Source organism: Jaculus jaculus, chromosome 2 (genome assembly GCF_020740685.1).
Source record: "Jaculus jaculus isolate mJacJac1 chromosome 2, mJacJac1.mat.Y.cur, whole genome shotgun sequence".
Lineage (NCBI taxonomy): Eukaryota > Metazoa > Chordata > Mammalia > Rodentia > Dipodidae > Jaculus > Jaculus jaculus.
In genome coordinates, this window is record NC_059103.1 from 180367255 (window position 1) to 180386689 (window position 19435).

General features: G+C 38.2%; 1 protein-coding gene across 4 annotated transcripts in view; it reads left to right on the plus strand.

Moving 5' to 3' along the window:
* Positions 1 to 16468, plus strand: part of Ebag9 (estrogen receptor binding site associated antigen 9) — a 33611-nt gene extending 17143 nt beyond the window's left edge. For all 4 annotated transcript variants that reach the window (XM_045144746.1, XM_045144744.1, XM_045144745.1 and 1 more), the window contains 5 exons: positions 938 to 1016; positions 1868 to 2026; positions 7782 to 7889; positions 11322 to 11413; positions 16017 to 16468. In XM_045144746.1, the coding sequence (XP_045000681.1) occupies positions 938 to 1016; positions 1868 to 2026; positions 7782 to 7889; positions 11322 to 11413; positions 16017 to 16137 (559 nt within the window). In that variant the 3' untranslated portion in view covers positions 16138 to 16468. The remainder of the gene's footprint in view (positions 1 to 937; positions 1017 to 1867; positions 2027 to 7781; positions 7890 to 11321; positions 11414 to 16016) is intronic.
* The last annotated feature ends 2967 nt before the right edge of the window (positions 16469 to 19435 follow it).

The following is a 19435-nucleotide window of genomic DNA, read 5'->3' on the forward strand; positions in this document are numbered from 1 at the left end:
CACCACAATTAATGTAGACTAGAAAATGAGGATGACAGTGTTCAGTATGATTTCAAGACTTGAGAATCTATGCAGTGTGCAACAGATACTGTATAGGGAACTGTATTAGGAAGAAACCCATTTTATTCAAATTACAGTATTCCCTCACTCCTTACCCATTCTTCCTTTCTTATTTAATTTTTTTTTAAAATTTGTTCTAGACAGAGAAAGAGAGGTAGGAAGAGGGAGTTTGGGCACACTGGGGCCTTGTGCCTCTGCAAATGAACTTCAGATGCATGTGCCACTTTGTGCATCTGGCTTCACGTGGGAACTGGGAAATTAGACGATCAAGCTTTTCAAGCAAGTGCTTGTAACTGCTGTGCCATTTCTCCAGCCCTTTTTTCTTTCTTTTTTTGAGATAGTTTTTTGATGTGCTTCCTTTGGAAATGATGTAGCCCAGTCTGCCCTTGAACTTATGTCTCAGCTTTCTGACTATGTTTTTTCTTTTAAAACAACTTGCATTTTTTTAGTTTTGGCTTTATATTTCTCCTGAGTTACCTATAGTTCTGAATCCAAACTCAAAATGCAGCAGCATTGTTCTACCCAAAATTGTAGAAACATTAATAAGATAGCTGATTCATGCTTTTTCGTCATAGTTTAATGAGAAATTATTACTGAGAACAGTAGTTATAAAATTGAAAGGACCCGTTTTACAAGCCATAAGTTACTGTCAAAATGCTTTTTACTGCTGAGTGTAATGATGCACACCCACCACTTTAATCTTCACACTAGGGAGGCAGAGGTGGGAGAATCACTGTTAGTTTGAGGCCAGCCTGGAACAACAGAGGGTGTTCTAGGTCAGCCTGGGCTGAGACCCTACATTGAAAAATCAAAATAAAATAAAAATGTTTTTTGTCTATGCTTGTTTAGGTGGTATAAATTACGTTGTTTCTTTCAGATCCGGCAGAGGAAGGAAATTAAGTGGAGACCAAATCACTTTGCCCACTACAGTTGACTACTCCTCAGTTCCTAAACAGGTAAATATTGTGTTTGGAAAGTTGAATATGGGTTTCTGAACACTATTTCCAAGCTAAACTAAATACTGTTAGTCATAAAATTAAGTTGGTAGTTAGGATTTTTGTTGGTTTTGTTACTTTTTTAGTCCTGTAAATTTTTTTATGTTCTAAATATTGTTTCTTTGCTGGCATTTTTTGATTGTTCTACTACCTTCAAATGTTATTGTTTTGTGGGTCATTTTATATTGTAAAGTTTTACATATTCCCAACATTTATTTCATTTGGGAGTTGGCACATTTCAACTTTCCACATAAATTAGTGGCTTATTTATTTACTTACAAGCACACACAGAGAGAATGAGAATGGACATGCTAGGGCATTTTGCTGCTGCAAAGAAACTCCAGACACATTCCTTACTTTGTGCATGTGGTTTTATGTTACTGGGAAATTGATCCTAGGCTGTCAGACTTTGCAAACAAGTTCCTTTAATCATTGAGCCATCTCTCCAGCCCTTGATTCTTTGTATATCGAATTATTCTGGATTCTTTCATGAGCATTCTGGATATTATGTTTTGAAACTCTTATTTAAATCCTGTGGGAGGAAAATACTGTGGAAAGTGTCTTTTTGTTTGGTTTTCTAGTCAGGAAATTAATTTGGTTACACACTTGGTGGAAAGTTCCAGCCATGTGGCAGTAGTTGTAGCATTAGTTTTCTAAAGCTTTTGCATTTGTTTTAAACATTTCATCTAATTTTGATATGTGATTTTTGAAGTTTAAAAACCAGTGTTATAGAAAACCTGTTTGTTTAGGAGAAGATTGAGAAGACCATTAAGTTACTGTTGTGGCTAACAATCTTGATCATTTACATTTAGACAGATGTGGAAGAGTGGACCTCTTGGGATGAAGATGCACCTACAAGCGTCAAGATTGAAGGAGGGAATGGGAATATTGCAACACAGCAGAATTCTCTGGAACAACTGGAACCTGACTATTTCAAGGACATGACTCCAACTATAAGGAAAACTCAGAAAGTATGTTAAAGCTTTGAACTTTTGGAGAAAAAACTACTTTTTAGATTTTTGTAGTTAAAAATTGGGCAGTATAATTTGCATTTATTAGAAAGCCTGTTTCTAATTATATTTTTTTAAATATTTTATTTATTTGAGAGAGAGAAAGAGGCAGAAAGAGAGAGAACAGGCACACCAGGGCCTCTAGCCACTGTAGAGAAACTCCAGACACGTGTGCCACCTGTACATCTGGCATTATGTGGCTCCTAGGGAATCAAACTAGGGTTCTTAGGCTTGCAGGCAAGCACTTTAACTAAGCCAGCCCTCTAGCTCTCTTATTATCATTTTGTTTTCTCTTTCTTTAGGCATTACTTTACATATTCACATGGCCTAGATAAATCAAATAACTCGTATTCCCAAGTGTTTTAACATAACTAAGCTTTTACTAAAATTCTATTTCTTTTTTTTTTTTTTTTAATTTTTATTTATTCATTTATTTGAGAGAGACAGACACAGAGAGAAAGACAGATAGAGGGTGAGAGAGAGAATGGGCGCGCCAGGGCTTCCTGCCTCTGCAAACGAACTCCAGATGCGTGCGCCCCCTTGTGCATCTGGCTAACGTGGGACCTGGGGAACCGAGCCTCGAACCGGGGTCCTTAGGCTTCACAGGCAAGCGCTTAACCGCTAAGCCATCTCTCCAGCCCTAAAATTCTATTTCTTGTATCTAAGATTCTAGGCTTCAGCCTCTCTCATGTAAGGTGATTAAGATAACAGTTTTACCAAGTTCCCAGTTAGATAATCTATAAGCTGATAAGTAATTTCGTATTATTTTTCCAAGTATAACTGGTTCAGAGTTTTGAGAACTTAAAGTAATTGTGGGCTTGCATTAGTCATTTACATTTCAGCCCTTTTTACGTTGAATATGGAAATTACTTAAGCACATAGGGAGCTACTGCAAAGAGCACAATGGCTACTCTCCTTTTTTATTTGTATCAAAATAGTACATGTACCTTTTTAACATAAAAGGATCTTGAAGGGCTTGTAATGAAACATGACAGACTTTTTTCCCATTACTCTTAGCCAGTTCTTTTTCCCAGAAGCCATAGAATAAGTTTTTCTGCCTGGGCTTTTTCTGTGTGTCAGTATATCACTTTTTGCTCTTTCTCAACTTACCAGTCAGTCATTGTCCATTCACAGCATACCATGACAAATGAGGATTTCCCCATCATCTCCTTCTAACTAACATTGTAATGTTAGCTTGTTCTCTTGTTTCAGAAAAATATGTTCCATTTGTTAGTGAAACATGGAGAACACTTCATACACATTTGTGTGTAGACACACAAACACACACACTTTAATTTATTTGCAAGGAGAGAATGAGAGGTAATGGGTGTGCCAGAGCTTTTTGCCACTGCAAATGAGCTCCACATACATGTACTCTTTGTGCGTCTGGCTTTTTGTGGGTACTGGAACACCAAACCCAGGCCAGCTGGCTTTGCAAGCAAGCACCTTTAACAGCTGAGCCATTTCCCCAACCCTATTATACTTTATAAAATGAAGAGTTCTAACCAATTTTAATACATGTATATAATGCATTTTGATCATAATCATATCCAATTATCTTCTGTTTTCCCCACTCCCTTCCTTTTTTCTTCCCAATTAGTCCCTCCTCTATGTTGATCTCTCTCTTTCTCTCTCTCTCTCTCTCTGTGTGTGTGTGTATGTGTGTGTGTGTGTGTGTTCTTCACTGAGTTTAGTTGGGGTTGTCTGCATGAGCAAGGGTGGGGGGCATTTACCACACCACATGTAACTTGCCTCTCTCCCAGCAGCCATTAGCTGCTAATAAACCCACAGGGAGGGATGGCATTCATGCACAACATTGATAGCACCAGAATTGTTCAGGTCTTCTGCAAGTAACAGCGGTTGCTGTGCAGTGACCAGTTTCATGACTGTGTCATATCTAGAGGAGAGCATTCCACAGTATACCTGCCCTTCCTCTGACTCTTATATATTTTCTACTCCCTCTTCCTCAGTATTCCCTGAGCCTTGGAGAGGGTGATATGGTACTCATCTTTAGGCATAAGCATAAATATTTAAGTATAATGAGTCAATTTAGCCAAACAATAGTAGAAGCTTCCTTCCAAGAGCCTATAACTTCCGCAGCCATAGGCTTTTGACCAAATTTTTCACTGCTAGACAGGAATTTTTCCCCATTAAGTAAGCATCAGATCTAATCAGAGAGTAGTTACCCATATAACAATTTATTACATGATTTAAAAAATATATTTTATTTATATTTATTTATTAGAGGGGGCAGAGAAAGGGCATGCAGGGCATAAGCCACTGCAAACAAACTCTAGGCACAGGTGCCATCTTGTGCATCTGGCTTACACGGGTCCTGGAAATTTGATTTTGCAGGCAAGTACCTTAACCACTAAGCCATCTCTATAACCCTATTCCATATTTTTTTTTAAAATATTTATTTGTTAGAGAGAGAGAAAGAAACAGAAAGAGGGAATGGGTGCACTGGGCCATCTAGCCACCGAAAATGAACTCCAGACCCATGCACCACTTTGTGCATCTGGCTTTACATGGGTAATGGGGAATCAGACCTGGGACCTTAGGCTTTGCAGGCAAGCACCTTAACTACTGAACCATTTCTCCAGCCCTATTCCATGATTTAAAAAAAAATGATTTATTTATTTGAGAGCCAAAGGGAGAGAAAGAGAGACACAGAGAGAGAATGGTCACACCAGGTCCTTTTACCATTGCACATGAACTCCAGAGACATGCAGTATTTTATGCATCTGGATTTATGTGGGTACTAGAACTTGGAACCAGACTGGCAGGCTTTGTAAGCAAGATCCTTTAACTGCTGAGCCATCTCTCCAGCCCCTGTTATATCCTTTCTAATATAGTTCCCTGCCTTCTACCTCAGCAAGTCTCAGCTATATGAATTACATTCTGTTTCGCTGAGGTGTTCAAATTTTTCAATACTGTAAAGGATCCTTGTTGCAGTCAGGTTCATATTGCTAGTAGAAATCACCTGACCAAAAGCAGCTTTGGGGGGAAAAAAATCAAGTAAACAAAAGGAACAGGAGAATGTACCAGACATTGGCAAGGGGAAACTGGATATAATACCTATAAGCCTGCTCCCAATAGTACACTGCCTCCAGGAGGTATTAATTCCCAAATCTCCATCAGCTGAGAACCTAGCATTCAGAACACCTAAGTTTATGGGGAATACCTGAATCAAACCATCCATGATGTAAAATGCAATGCATTCAGTCCAACTGTAAAGTCTCCATATTTTTTTTTTATCAGTGATAATGATGTTCAAACATCCCCATAATCCAAGGTCTTTTAACTAAGCTACAATACCAAAAAAATCACCCCAAAGCCCACAATGTCACAGAATAAACATTCACACTGCAAAAGATGGCACTGGGCATAACAAAGAAATAATCAGCCAAGACAAGATTTAAACAGGGAAAACATCAAACACTGTAGTCGCAGGTCCAACAACTATAATTAGTGAAATGTGTCCAAGTCCGATAATTTTAATCAGCAACAATTCTCTGGAGTTCCAATTCCACCCCTCCAGCTAGGCTACTCACAGTCCTGGAATACTTCATCTGGAGCTGACAGCTTTCCTTAGCATCCATCTCGTGGGTCTGGCATCTCCATTGGGTCCCCATTGCAGTTCACGGTTCATCCTCACGGCTCCGTCAGTCCCATGGAGGCATCCAGCAAACCTCTTTCACACTGCCCGTGGCCGTTTCCAAAACACAAGACCATGTTGCAAACTCATTGACCCTCTCTTTCCTGTATTTCTTATACTCCATAATAGCAGGTGGGATGCCTTTTTTTTTTTTTTTAATTCAGGGGGGAATAAAGGAGACTTTGAAGAACAGGATACTTACTCCTTGAGCATTCAGGACCCTTCAAATGACTGCATTCTTTTTGCTGTCCCAATGAAAGTCAGCTGGCCCAATCTCATACAACTGTAATCTCTCATACAACTGCAGTTGAATGGGTAGAAGTTTTGGCCCAAATATTTCATTTCTGTGCCACATCCCTCTGCTCACACTAGTCCATTTCTACAAAAAGCAACCCTGCACAACTTATCAGGACATTGGCATAACAGCAAGCCTCTCACACAAACTGCTTTTAGCCTAGTCCAAGCACAGTTCTTTCTCACCCTCACAAGCAAAACCTCACAGTCCATAGCTCTTACTGCATTCAGGTCTTTCAACTCTGACTCGAATAGTCCATCAAGCTGTACTTACAGCACTGCAAGGCATCTCTTTAGGCCACGGTTTCAAATCCTTCCACAGTCCTCTTGAAAATCAGCTCCAAAAGGGCAAAAGTCACATAGTCAGGTATCTAGCAGCAAACTACACCACTCCTTGGTATCAATTTTACTGTTGCAGTCAGGTTCACATTACTGGCAGAAATCACCTGACTGAGAGCAGCTTTTGGAAAAAAAAAAAATTTAAAAAGGTTTATTTTGGCTTACAGCCTCAAAGGGAAGTTCCATGATGGCAGAGGAAAACAATGGTACAAACAGAGGATGACCATCACCCACTGGCCAACATAATAAAGTGGGCAATAGCAACAGGAGAACGTGCCAAACACTGGCAAGGGGAAACTGGCTATAACACCCATAAAAGCCCACCCCAAACAATACATTGCCCCCGAGAGGCATTAATTCCCAAATCTCTAACAGTTGGGAACCTAGCATTCTGAACACCTAAGTTTATGGGGGACACCTGAATCAAACCACCACAATCCTTTAAGTTTCTTTGTGGATCCTTTTATTGTGGAACTGTGTTGCTATCTTCCCTAGCAATTTAGTATATTGTAATCACACCTTGTTAAATTAATTGGAAAGAGTGATTTTATAAAAGTTACAAAGTATGCAGTAAGTATAGACTGTTGACCTCAAAGACTTATATTCATAGATATTCCACATGCTAATGAAGCTAGAGCTGGGTCTGCTTTTGGCAGGAATATTAAGCGTGTTAGTCAATTCAATAATTAAAAGTACCTTTTCAGGTGGGTGTGGTGGTGCACGCCTTTAATCCCATCACTTGGGAGGCAGAGGTAGGAGGATCACCATGAGTTCGAGGCCACCCTGAGACTCCATAGTGAGTTCCAGGTCAGCTTGGGCTAGAGTGAGACCCTACCTTGAAAAACCAAAAACAAATAAATAAGTAATATCTTTTATTATATATATGTATATGTGATATATGATAATTACAATAATAATACCTTTTATATTTTGGATGCCTGGGTAAATTTAGGAAAGGAAAAAGATTAGAATTTTTTTTTCAAGTGAAATACATTTTTTTCTTAGTATAAAACTAATTTGATGATTGTCTGGGAGTCTGGGGGGGTTTTATAGTCTTTTTGTCTTATTACATTTGGTTTTAAAAAAGAAGATACAGGGCTGGAGAGATGGCTTAGCAGTTAAGCGCTTGCCTGTGAAGCCTAAGGACCCTGGTTCGAGGCTCGGTTCTCCAGGTCCCACGTTAGCCAGATGCACAAGGGGGCGCACGTGTCTGGAGTTCGTTTGCAGAGGCTGGGAGCCCTGGCGCGCCCATTCTCTCTCTCTCCCTCTCTCTGTCTTTCTCTCTGTGTCTATCGCTCTCAAATAAATAAATAAAAATTAAAAAAAAAAGAAGATACAGTATAACATAAAAGTTTTTAATGTATTATTTAATTATTTCATATAGTTTTATGTAAAATAGTTATATAATTCCATTTTATGTTTTAGATTGTTATTAAAAAGAGAGAACCACTGAGTTTTGGCGTCGCAGATGGCAGCACAGGTTTCTCCAGCAGACTGGCAGCAGCCCAGGACCTGCCCTTCATTCACCCATCTGTGAGTCTGCTGCTGGGCCTGTGAGAAGCTGGCTTTTGTTTCTGTCCCCTTTAAGGAAAGGAAAACAACTCTAAATGAATGGAGTATAATATTTATATTGCTGTGGCTTTGGAACAGGGTTAGCAGTTCATGGGAAATTAATGTGCACTTTTATCAACCTAACATTTCTGAGATTAGGATTACACTGGATACTAAGGTAAGAGTCCCGTGATGCACACACAGGACACAGATGGTAATTAAAGGTAAGAACTTGAAACAGTTATCCCTAAAATGACTAACCTTAAAACAAGGTAAGTTTTAATTGAATTCTGAATTCTTTTCCTTATAAACTTACATGTAAAGCATAATTTAATGTAAACAATTGGGATTCTCAGTACTTTGAGCATATTAAACCAATTACCAGAATTGACTTCAGAGCTTTCTTTTAATAAAGGAGAAAACATGGGCTGGAAAGATGGGTTAGTGATTAAGCACTTGCCTGTGACATCTAAGGAACCTGGTTCAAGACTTAAATTTCCCAGTACCTACGTAAGCCAGATGTACAAGGTAGTGCAGTGGCTGGAGACCCTGGTGTGCCCATTCACTCTCTCTCTGTCTGCCTCTTTCTCTGTCACTCTCAAATAAATATATAAAATAAAATAATAAGTCAATAAAAAGGAGAAAACACATAAATACCTAGACCCTCCCCAGTCCTAAACTTAAACTTGGGGTGGTGGATTCATACATTAGTTTTCAGCTATTGTGTGACATTGTCACATTGAATACCTAAAACAGTAGCAGATGTTATTACCTTCCATGGTTTATGTTGATTAAGAATGGGGTGACTAAAGAGGCTAATTCTATCTGAAGGTTTCTAGTGAGTTGTAAACAAGTCATTTACAGGCTTCCCTGGAGCAGGAGGAGTTACTTCAGAGGTGGTTCTTGCCTTCAAAGAAGTGCACGAAGCCTCAGCTTCTTCCTATGTAGCCTCTCTGTAGCTAGTAGCTACCTTCCTTCCTGCAAAACTGCTGGCTTTCTTGGGATGAGAGAGAGCAAGCGAGATTGATTGATTGTAGTGGAGAAATAGTATTAAATAGTATTAAGTACATACATAAATACAAATGTTGATGATTCCTGTGCAGTTATATGAGAGCATAGCAGTATCATATTTATTTTAATAATAACATGTTTTGGCTTCTTTGACATTTCTTTGTTTTAAACTTTAGTAACGTATTTGATCCATATGGATAAAGTGTTTTAGTTCTACCTACAAAATTAGTAAAGTTTACCCTCTAATTATGTCATGAAAATTCTACCATGGCATGTGTGTGTGTATAGTTAGAGTTGTCAAGGGTGAGTCGAATGGATACGTAATGTCCCCAGTGATGTTTTGAAATGTTTTCCTGTAAAGCAGACAAAATAAAGGGGCATGGATTATTTAGGAGAGAAGATAGACTATTTAGACTCTTGACACCAAAAATTTCTTACTACTTGTTTTATGTATTAGGTTATTTTTTAAAACTGAGTATTCTGTTTTATTTTGAAGTTCATCATTTGTGTTATGGAAACAATGCTAATGTTATTAACCTTTTTCTGTTGTCTTTTCTACTTTCCCAATTTGTTGTTGGCTTAGTTTGCATCTTTTTAAACTTTTGTTTTATTTTTTTGTTTTTTTCAAGTTAGGGTCTCAACCTAGCCCAGGCTGACCTGGAATTTACAAGGTGACCCAAAACTCACCTAAATCCTCCTACCTCTGCCTTCCAAGTGCTGGGATTAAAGGTGTGCCACCATGCCTAGTGCTGTGTGTGTGTATGTGTGTATGTGTGTGTGTGTATGTGTATGTGTGTGTGTGTGTGTGTGAGCCCCCTTGTGCATCTGGCTTCTGTGGGTAGTAGGGAATCAAACCTGGGTCCTTTGGCTTTGCAGGCAAGTGTCTTTATTGCTAAGCCATCTCTAGCCTACTTTGGATTTTTTTTTTTTTGATTGGCAAATTATATGTGTATGTATATGTGTGTATGTATATATATATGTGTGTGTGTGTATATAAATATATATATATACATACATATATATATATATATATATATATATATATATATATATATATATATGTAGGCATACCTGTTTAGTCCTTTTCAACATCTTCCTTTTTACTTAGAAACTTTTTTATTAAAGAAATCATGGAATGGGAGTAGGGGTAGAGGTTTTTTGTTTAAGACAGGGTCTGAGGTATTGCAGCTTGGCTGTGAACTTGCTATGTTGCTGAGGACCTTAGACTTCTTACTCTCCTGCTTCTACCTCCTGAGTACTGGGATTACAGGCATGCAGCACAAGGCATCATTTTTATGGCAGTAAGGACCAATCCAGGGCCTCCTGCATGCTATGCACACACTATACTGACTGAGCAACATCCCAGCCTGAAATCACCCTTTCTATGTTTCTACCTCTAATTGCCTTATATATGGTAATGTTCAAGTATTTCTGTGGGAAAAATGGGAAATTATTATAAAATAATAATAAATGATATGAAATAATGTGAATGGAAAGCTTATAAAATAGACATCACCTAGTAAGATCAAAAGATTGAATTTAGTTCCCAAAGAAATTAAAGGTAAAATAAGAAGATACTATTTTTACAAGCTTTACCTGATTTGCCATTTTTACCTACATGGAAATAGGCAATGTCCCTAAAAAAGACTCTGTAAATTTGATATGTTTACATGGAGGTGGCTAGGTTAGTTTCCTTGCTCTTGAGCACAGTTTAGTCTAGTGAAGCATTTCTGATTTGTTTTGGGATCAGTTAATTTCTTTTCTCTCCTTTGCCCTTTCTGTTCCTTTCAGAAAAGAAACAGAATAATGTCCCACTTCAGTTTAGGACAAGTAGGTTACAAAAAGAGAAATTAAGTAAAAAAACAATAGTCTAGCTGTAGAGCATAAAGTGGAAGAAAGCTGAACTTGGCAGTATCTTTTAGCAATTCTGGAAGTCCTATATCATTGCATTCCTGGAAAACTTACATTTCTAGGTAAATCATTTCTGCCTGCTATAGGACTTTTTAATTAAGTTGTGGATCCATGGGAGAATGACAGGTTTCTGATTTAGGTTTTATAAAAATGTAATTAGCCAGACAAAAATTGGCCTTGATATCCATGACCTTAGAGTGCTTAGCACTATCTTCACAACACCCTCATAATAGGAGGAAAAGATGATGACATCAAAATAAAAGAGAGACTAGAGGAGGGAGGAAGGGGATAAGATGGAGTGTGGATTTGTGAATGGGAAAGTAGAGCAGGGGAGGGGAGGGAATTATCATGGTTTATTGTCTGTAAGTATGGAAGCTGTCAAAACGGGGGGAAAAAGAAAAAAATGTTCTTTTTATTTATTAGTTTTTGGACTGCAGTGTGGAGAAGTGATGGCTCTGTATTGTTTTAATTTTGCTGTATTTTTCACTGTAGTCTGAGTTAGGTGACTTGGATACCTGGCAAGAAAACACCAATGCATGGGAGGAAGAGGAAGATGCAGCTCGGCAAGCAGAAGAAGTTCTAAGGTAATTTTGCATGATGCCTGCATAACACCCTGAGTGAAATAATGACACTTGTTCCCTGTTGTTTCTGGTCAGGAAACTACTCTGCCAAGAATATATCTTCTTCTTCCTCATTCTGTAATCTTCTATAGCATGTACTGGCTCTTTATTTCAGGTTTCATGGATTGAAAATATTGTGGGAACAAAAGAATAATAATCTTCCCAATGGCAAGGAAATCATGCATCACCTGGTAGTCATGATGTCCTTGTGACGGGTGCCACCACTATAGACTTGCAGGGCAGAAGTTAGTTTTGCTCTCATTGCCTCATGCTTCAGTGGTGTGCTAATCACTGCAAATTTTAATGAAAATAGCTAAAATAATACCCTGTTTCTACATGTGGCTGTAAAGTATGATGCAATAAATAAATCCCATCAATCCCCATTTTACAGAAAAGTAAATGTCTTTCAGGTTTTAAAGGTAATTTCTCTCTCTCTCTGTGTTATGCATGCATGTTTGTGTGGGGGCACATATGTATAAGTGCATGTATACATGTGTGTGTTTGCATTCATATGAGACCAGAGGTTGCTAGCCGTTGTCTGCCTCAGTCACTCTTTATCTTTTTTTTCTGTTCTTGAGCTCACTGATTTGTCTAGACAAGCCAACTAGCAAGCCCTAGAGATCCATCTGCCTATGCTTCCCTACACTGGGATTACAGGTGTCAGGCTTGGCATGTTGTGTAGTTACTGTGAATCTGAACTCTAGTCCTCAAGCTTGCATAAAAATGCTTAACCCACTGAGCCATCTTCCCAGCCCTAACATGCTTTTTTATTGGATATTTTTTGTTTTTGTAGGTAAAGAAAGATTAAAGGGAAATTTGTCTAAAGGAAGGTTATGACTATGATAATTGATGAAAACTCAAGTGTAAAGATCAAGTTTACTAATGCATTAAAAATTGTATAGTAGGAAAGCTAATTAACAAAAAAAACAAATTAAAAAAAAAACAAAAAATTGTAAAGTAGGGCTAGAGAGATGGCTTGGCAGTTAAGGTGCTTGCCTATGAATCCTAAAGACCCAGGTTTGTTTCCTCAGTACCCATGTAAACCAGCACAAGGTGGCACATGTGTCTGGAGTTCATTTGCAGTGGCTGGAGGCCCTGGCTTGCTCATTCTTTCTCTCTCTCCCTCACAAATAAATAAATGAAATAAAAAATTACATACTAAAATACAATGATTTAAATTTTAAAGTTGAAGATCACTTGAATATAGAGATAGAAGATTTACCTTATACCTAGGCATTTAAATAATATATAGAGCATTTAATACATATAATATTCCACAGCACCCCACCTTATCCTCCAGCTCTCACATTCTCTCCTCCTCTTGCACAGTGTTCCCCAAGCCTTGTAGAAGGTGATAGAAATGTCCCATTTAGGGGTGAGCACTTTAACAGCTAATTATTATTAGCATTTTGACAAGTTTTGAGGCTCCCCAGTAATCACCATTCTCTGCAACAAGCTTCTCTGGCCAAAGCTGGGAGCAGCACTAGCCTGTAGACATGAACATAAATACTTTAGAAGGCAATTTGATGGTGGTATTATATCCATTTTGCCAAATGGTAATAGTAACTTCTACCCTAGGGCTTATGACCTTCTCAGCCACAGACTTTCTGACTTTTTACCATACTAGGCATGAATTCTCTCCTATGAGAATGGCCTCAGATCCAAGTTAGAAAGCCACTGGTTACCCCCACAATAATCATGCCACTATTGCGCTAGTGAGGACATTTTGCCAGCTAGTCAGTTGTGTAGCTTGCAGGATCCATCCCTGGGTAAGACTATTGATGACTTTCTCCTCCAGCAGCCTGCATAGATAGGTCTTCCAGCATGTTGAGCCCTTAGGGAAGAAGGATCCTGCTCAGTTCCAGCTTGATTGCTGTGTGTCCTACACCTGAAGTGTTTGTGTTCAGTAATAGGCTCTGCCCATCTAGCTCTGTTGGACAAGCAAGAGCACTGGCTATAGCTTTGGGGTGCTTTGGGGTGCCTCAGAGGCCTCTCTGACCAACAACCGACTCACTGGGAGGTATGCTAGTTCTGGCATTAGAATTTTCCTTTAATTGCCTATGGCTTCTGCGAGCAGCATTATCCACCCACACAGTTCACTTCTGTTCAGACTTTTTAAAATTATATTTTATAATTCACTAACAAAGAAATATATTTTTCACTGGTCTTTAGTTTGAACTAACCCTCTCCTGCCCCTCCTTCCTCTTCATTCCTCCATTAAAAAAAAAAAATTGTTGTTGTTGTTCATTTTTATTTAGTTAGTTGAGAGCGACAGAAAGAGAGAGAAAGAGGCAGAAAGAAAGAGAGAATGCACGTGCCAGGGCCTCCAGCTACTGCAAACGAACTCCAGACGCGTGCACCCCCTTGTGTATCTGGCTAATGTGGGTCCTGGGAAATTGAGCCTTGAACCAGGGTCTTTAGGCTTCCCAGACAAGCGCTCAACCACTAAGCCATCTCTCCAGCCCATCCCTCCATTCTTTTTTTTTTTTTTAAATTTTTTTTGTTCATTTTTATTTATTTATTTGAGAGTGACAGAGAGAGAGGCAGATAAAGAGACATAGAGAGAATAGGCACGCCAGGGCTTCCAGCTACTGCAAACAAACTCCAGATGCGTGCGACCTCTTGTGCATCTGGCTAATGTGGGTCCTGGGGAATTGAGCCTCGAACCGGGGTCCTTAGGCTTCACACGCAAGCGCTTAACCGCTAAGCCATCTCTCCATCCCCATCCCTCCATTCTTAATTAAACTTTTCTATTCCCTTACTCTACACTTCTACTTTCATATCACTTCTAATTCCTCCTTCTCTTAAGCTCCCCACTCCATTGTCCTTTCTAGCTTCCTGGTCTCACTGATTTCATCTGTCTATTTTCGTATTTTCCTTTTGTCTTTGTCACTAAATTACAGTTACCTTGAATAACCAGCAGAGGGCGCAGAGTGAGTGAGTGAGAGAGAGAGAGAGAGAGAGGGGGGGGGGAGAGAGAGAGAGAGTGTGTGTGTGTGTGTGTGTGTGTGTGTGTGTGTGTGTGTGTGTGTGTGTGTTTTGCTGGTTGCATATATGTGTGTGTGCAAATGCATGGGCCCTTTCTTCACATGTGTTAGGGCCAAAGGAAGATATCTGATATCTTCCTCTATTGTTCTTCCACCTTCCCGGAAACAGTGAAGCTCCTGCCCCTACCCATCGGGTGTTAGGGATCAAACTCAGGTCCTTGTGCTTGTGTAGCAGGTCCCCTTATCTGCTAAGCCATCTCCCCAGTTCCCTATCTCTCCCCCCCCCCCCCCACTTTAAGCTTATTTCTAGCATGTCTTTCTTTTGAACTGGGAATAGAAGAAGCATATTTTATTCTATTTTTATTGTTTTGGTTGTTTGAGATAGAGTTTCACTCTAGACTAGGCTGACCTGGAATTCACAATGTAGTCACAGGGTGGCCTCGGACTCACGGTGATCCTCCTACCTCTGCCTTCTTTTTATTATTTTATTATATATAGTAAGCTTTAAGTTACACATATGAAACTATACAGATTATCCATCCTGAATTTTTGACCATAAACCTAATGTTACTTATTACATGTCTAGTTGTAACGTATACTTTCCTTCCTCAACTTCACACACTTCTTGAATTATTTTCTCATAGTCAGCTTATGTTACCTTTCCTATTTCATTGCTACAGGCCCAATCTTATTCCTACACAAACCAGTCACTAAAGATTAAGAGGGTCTGTGATTCTGAGCCAGTGTTATGGAAGGAGGAGATAGGGAGTCATAATGTGCAGTTTGTAAATACTTACTACTCTTTCTGCCTTTTAGATTTTAATCATAAGATTTCTACTTCTACATGGAAGCAAAGCCTTAAGTTTTTGTTTTCCCTTCTAAGTATGTTCTTAGCATCTTCTACCTGACAGTTTTATTAGAGTAAATAGGAGATTTAATTCTCAACATCGTATTTTTGGAACCTTCCCCCCAAAGGGCTGTGGTTGAGTGGAAATAATGTTTTAGTACAAATGATCTGAAAAAGAAAGATAAAATGATGTAAGGTTCTTAACATTTGTTTGCAGTCCTGTGATTTTTGTCCAGTCATTTAGCTTGTGTACCTTATTTTACATTTTTTTTTAAATTATTTATTTATTTGAGAGCGACAGACACAGAGAGAAAGACAGATAGAGGGAGAGAGAGAGAATGGGCGCGCCAGGGCTTCCAGCCTCTGCAAACGAATTCCAGATGCGTGCGCCCCCTTGTGCATCTGGCTAACGTGGGACCTGGGGAACCGAGCCTCGAACCGGGGTCCTTAGGCTTCACAGGCAAGCGCCTAACCGCTAAGCCATCTCTCCAGCCCATTTTACTTTTTTTATGGTAGATTATTTTACAAGTCAAGTTTGTCAGTAGAAATAACTCATTTAGAAATATTTTAGAAATAATTTAGAAATAACTCGCTCAAAAATTTCAAAAAAAAAGAGGATTTGAGACTAGTATTTATTTCTTGCTAGTAATAATATAGTTCTTTCTGTAAGGTATTTGTCATCTTACCTCTGTGTGTTTCCAAACAGTAAAGATACTGGTATGCTCCTTTGCAGGCAGCAGAAAATGGCAGACAGAGAAAAGAGAGCAGCAGAACAGCAAAGAAAGAAAATGGAGAAGGAAGCACAAAGGCTGATGAAGAAAGAGCAGAGCAAAATTGGTGTGAAACTTTCATAACAACAAATGCTCCTGTAATGTCACAGTGCCAGTAGGAGGAATCTGGGCTCCACAACTTGCATAACATTTATGTGGGCTTAAGAGTATTTCCAGAACATGAACATGCTGCTTGATTTTAATGTATTCATCAGGCCATCTGGGACACCAGGATTCTCCCACAGTCATTGAACTCTTAGTAACTAAGACTCAGAAGAACAAAAATAAGACAATATTTTTTTCAACATTTTCCAAATATGAGACAATTGTTTGCTGTGTAGAGAAGTTATTACAAATGAAATATGCCAGTACCTCTAAAGCTAGTGTTTCTAGCTAAATAAATGGGTGTAAATAATTTTTTGGTGGTTCTCTGATATCTATTATGCTTTCATTCAGTGTGCATAATTATAAAATAATTTCAGCATTCTTTTCTTTCCATGATCATCTGACCTAAATTAGACAGATTGCAGGTAGGGCAAAATGCTATCCTTATTTGTGTGTTCAGCTGGTATTTAGTTAATTTTTCTATAATTTGAATTGGCCTTGTATGTTTCATACAGTCTTAAGGAACTTGATGGTTTCAGTTTTCAACAAAATAATATTAAATGCAATAATTTTATTTATCTAATATTTTGTATATCCTTATTTCATTTGCATAGTGTAATGCTATACGTAGTTGAAATTTATATTGCATGTAAAACATTGAACAGCTAAAATCACAAATATATTTTACATTATTATAACTTGTATTAGTAGACTTTCCTTTTTGTTACAGATTTTAAGGTGTTACAGTGTCTTAAGCCTTGGTCCTTCATTCCCTCAAAAGCCATTAATTTACAAGTGCAAAAAGCCTTCTGTTCTAATTCAGCAGCAATTTTGTATGATTCCTGTATCAATTTTATATACCTGACATAATGCAGGTTGTCCGTCTTATTGGCTGTAAATTTTTAATTCATCAAAAAACAAATTAGAAATTATCCTTTTTTATATATGGTATTGATTGGCTTATCTTAAAAAAAAAAGCTGCATACTCTGTTCACAGGGCAAAAATGAATACGTGTGAGCATTTAAATTTTCATTAAAATTTTCTCCACAATTAAAATGCATCTAGCTTGATATGTGGCTTTGGAATTTTTAAGGATTTTTACTGTCTTGAAAGTGATTGCCCAGAATTAACATTTCGTGGGCTTTAAATTGTAAGACACTATAGGCCATATAGTACAAACATTGTTAACATACTTGAATTAAAGTAAGACATGAGAGTATCTTAAGTCCATAGCCTTAGCATCCAGACTAAATGTGCTTGTACTCAGTTGAGTTTAACTTACTAGAAAGTTTGTTAGAGCTCCAAACCATATTTTCAGTTATCATGTTTACTAGAGTTTTAGGCAGTACATTTCTAATTAAGTAGAATTAGACTCAGAATTTTAATAATAAATCTGTTCTCTTCCCATTTATTTATTTTTAGTCATTATGGGGATGCCACATGATTTCTCTAAGTTTGGGGTTCATAAATGGCAATCTCTTTCAGCATGTTTACTTTTACTACTTGCCCCCAGTGGTTGTAAAGTGCTGAATGAAGCCTTCTTTGGCCATGATTTTCATGTATGTGAGGTCTTTTCATATAGGCACTTTAGGTTTTGGTTATTTAGAAATATAGACCAGTTATAAACTATAGCTTGAAGACTAGGAAGATGGCTCAGTGGTTAAAGATGCTTGCCTGCAAAGTCTGTTGGCCTGGGTTTAATTCCCAAGCCACCATATAAGCTGGACACTTGGGACAACTTGTCTATATTGTTTCTTGCTGTGGCCGGAGGGCCTGGCACCCTCACTCCACCCCCATTCCACACATATGCAAATAAGTAAATAAAATGTTTTTTTTCTTTTTTAAGAAAGAGAAATTGATGTTTGTTTGATTAAAAAGGAAGAAATCAATTTTTCTTATGGAAAGAATACATATGAATTCTAGAATATTTTGACGTGTATCACATTGGATATACTGTGATCCCACATAAAAGTATTGAATCAAATATAGATAAAACAAAGTAGCAAATTGTCTCTCTTAGCTCCTAAATATAAGATTTATGTTTTAATCTTTTATTAATTTTAATAAAGCATAACAAGTTTTAGGAGCTTACCAAAGTACAAAATATGGGGCAGGCTGAAGTATCTGAATTGTACATTTAAAATGCTGAAAAACAATGTGAAACATTTTTTTTAATAGACCTTTCATGGTCTCCAGCTATTTCTTATTAAGCTTTAGGTAGGAATACCCTCTCTAGGCACTTTGTTATATTTGAGTGGATATTTTGAACTGACAGTTTAAAAAAATTTGCATCTAAATTCTTCAAAATTCCTCAAGACTGGTGATTGGTGAGAAGGTGGTAGTGATAGAACCTGTGTCTAGACCAAGATACCATTGTAGTGTCAACCTAACTATATCAATGTCCCTCAAAGCCTGGATTTTGTTAACAATAGTACCTTTAGCTTTCAAGCGACCAGGGAACATGGAAATCTGTGCTGTGAGGGACATGGGACTCCATGGATATCTTCAGCCCCTCCCTACCTTCACATCTAATAAAATGGTTTGACTGCAATAATAATAATAGCAGTAGTAGTAAATAATAATAATAATAATAATAATAATAATAAATAATAATAGTGTATTTATGGAATGGATGGTCTTGACCAGATATAACTGGTATGCATATCTTACTTAATTCTATGTAACTAAATTTGGGGATAATTTACCTACAAAACAACCTCTTATAATTTTCTTTTTAGAGAGACAGAGAGAGAGAATTTGTGTGCCAGGGCCTTAGCCAGCAAAATCGACCTCCAGACACTTATACCACCTAGCGGGCATGTGTGACCTTGTGTTTGCCTCACTTTTATGCATCTGGCTTATGTGGGATCTAGAGAGTCAAACATGGGTCTGTAGGCTTCACAGGCAAGTGCTTTTCTGCTCATCTCTCCAGCCCCCAAAACAACTTTTATACTCTATGCTATTTAAAGGTGTGGAAGACAGTAGTATAAAAATTGTAAGATTTTATTTTAATGTGAGGTATTTTAAGATCAAAAAGAACATTTTTTTAAAAAAATATTTTTGTTGTTTACTTATTTGAGAGCAACAGAGAGAGAGAGAGAGAGAGAGGGAGGGAGGGAGGGAGAGAACGGGCACGCCAGGGCTTCCAGCCATTGCAAATGAACTCCAGATGCCTGCACCCCTTGTGCATCTGGCTAACATGGGTCCTGGGGAATTGAGCCTTGAACCGGGGTCCTTAGGCTTCACAGGCAAGCGTTTAACTGCTAAGCCATCTCT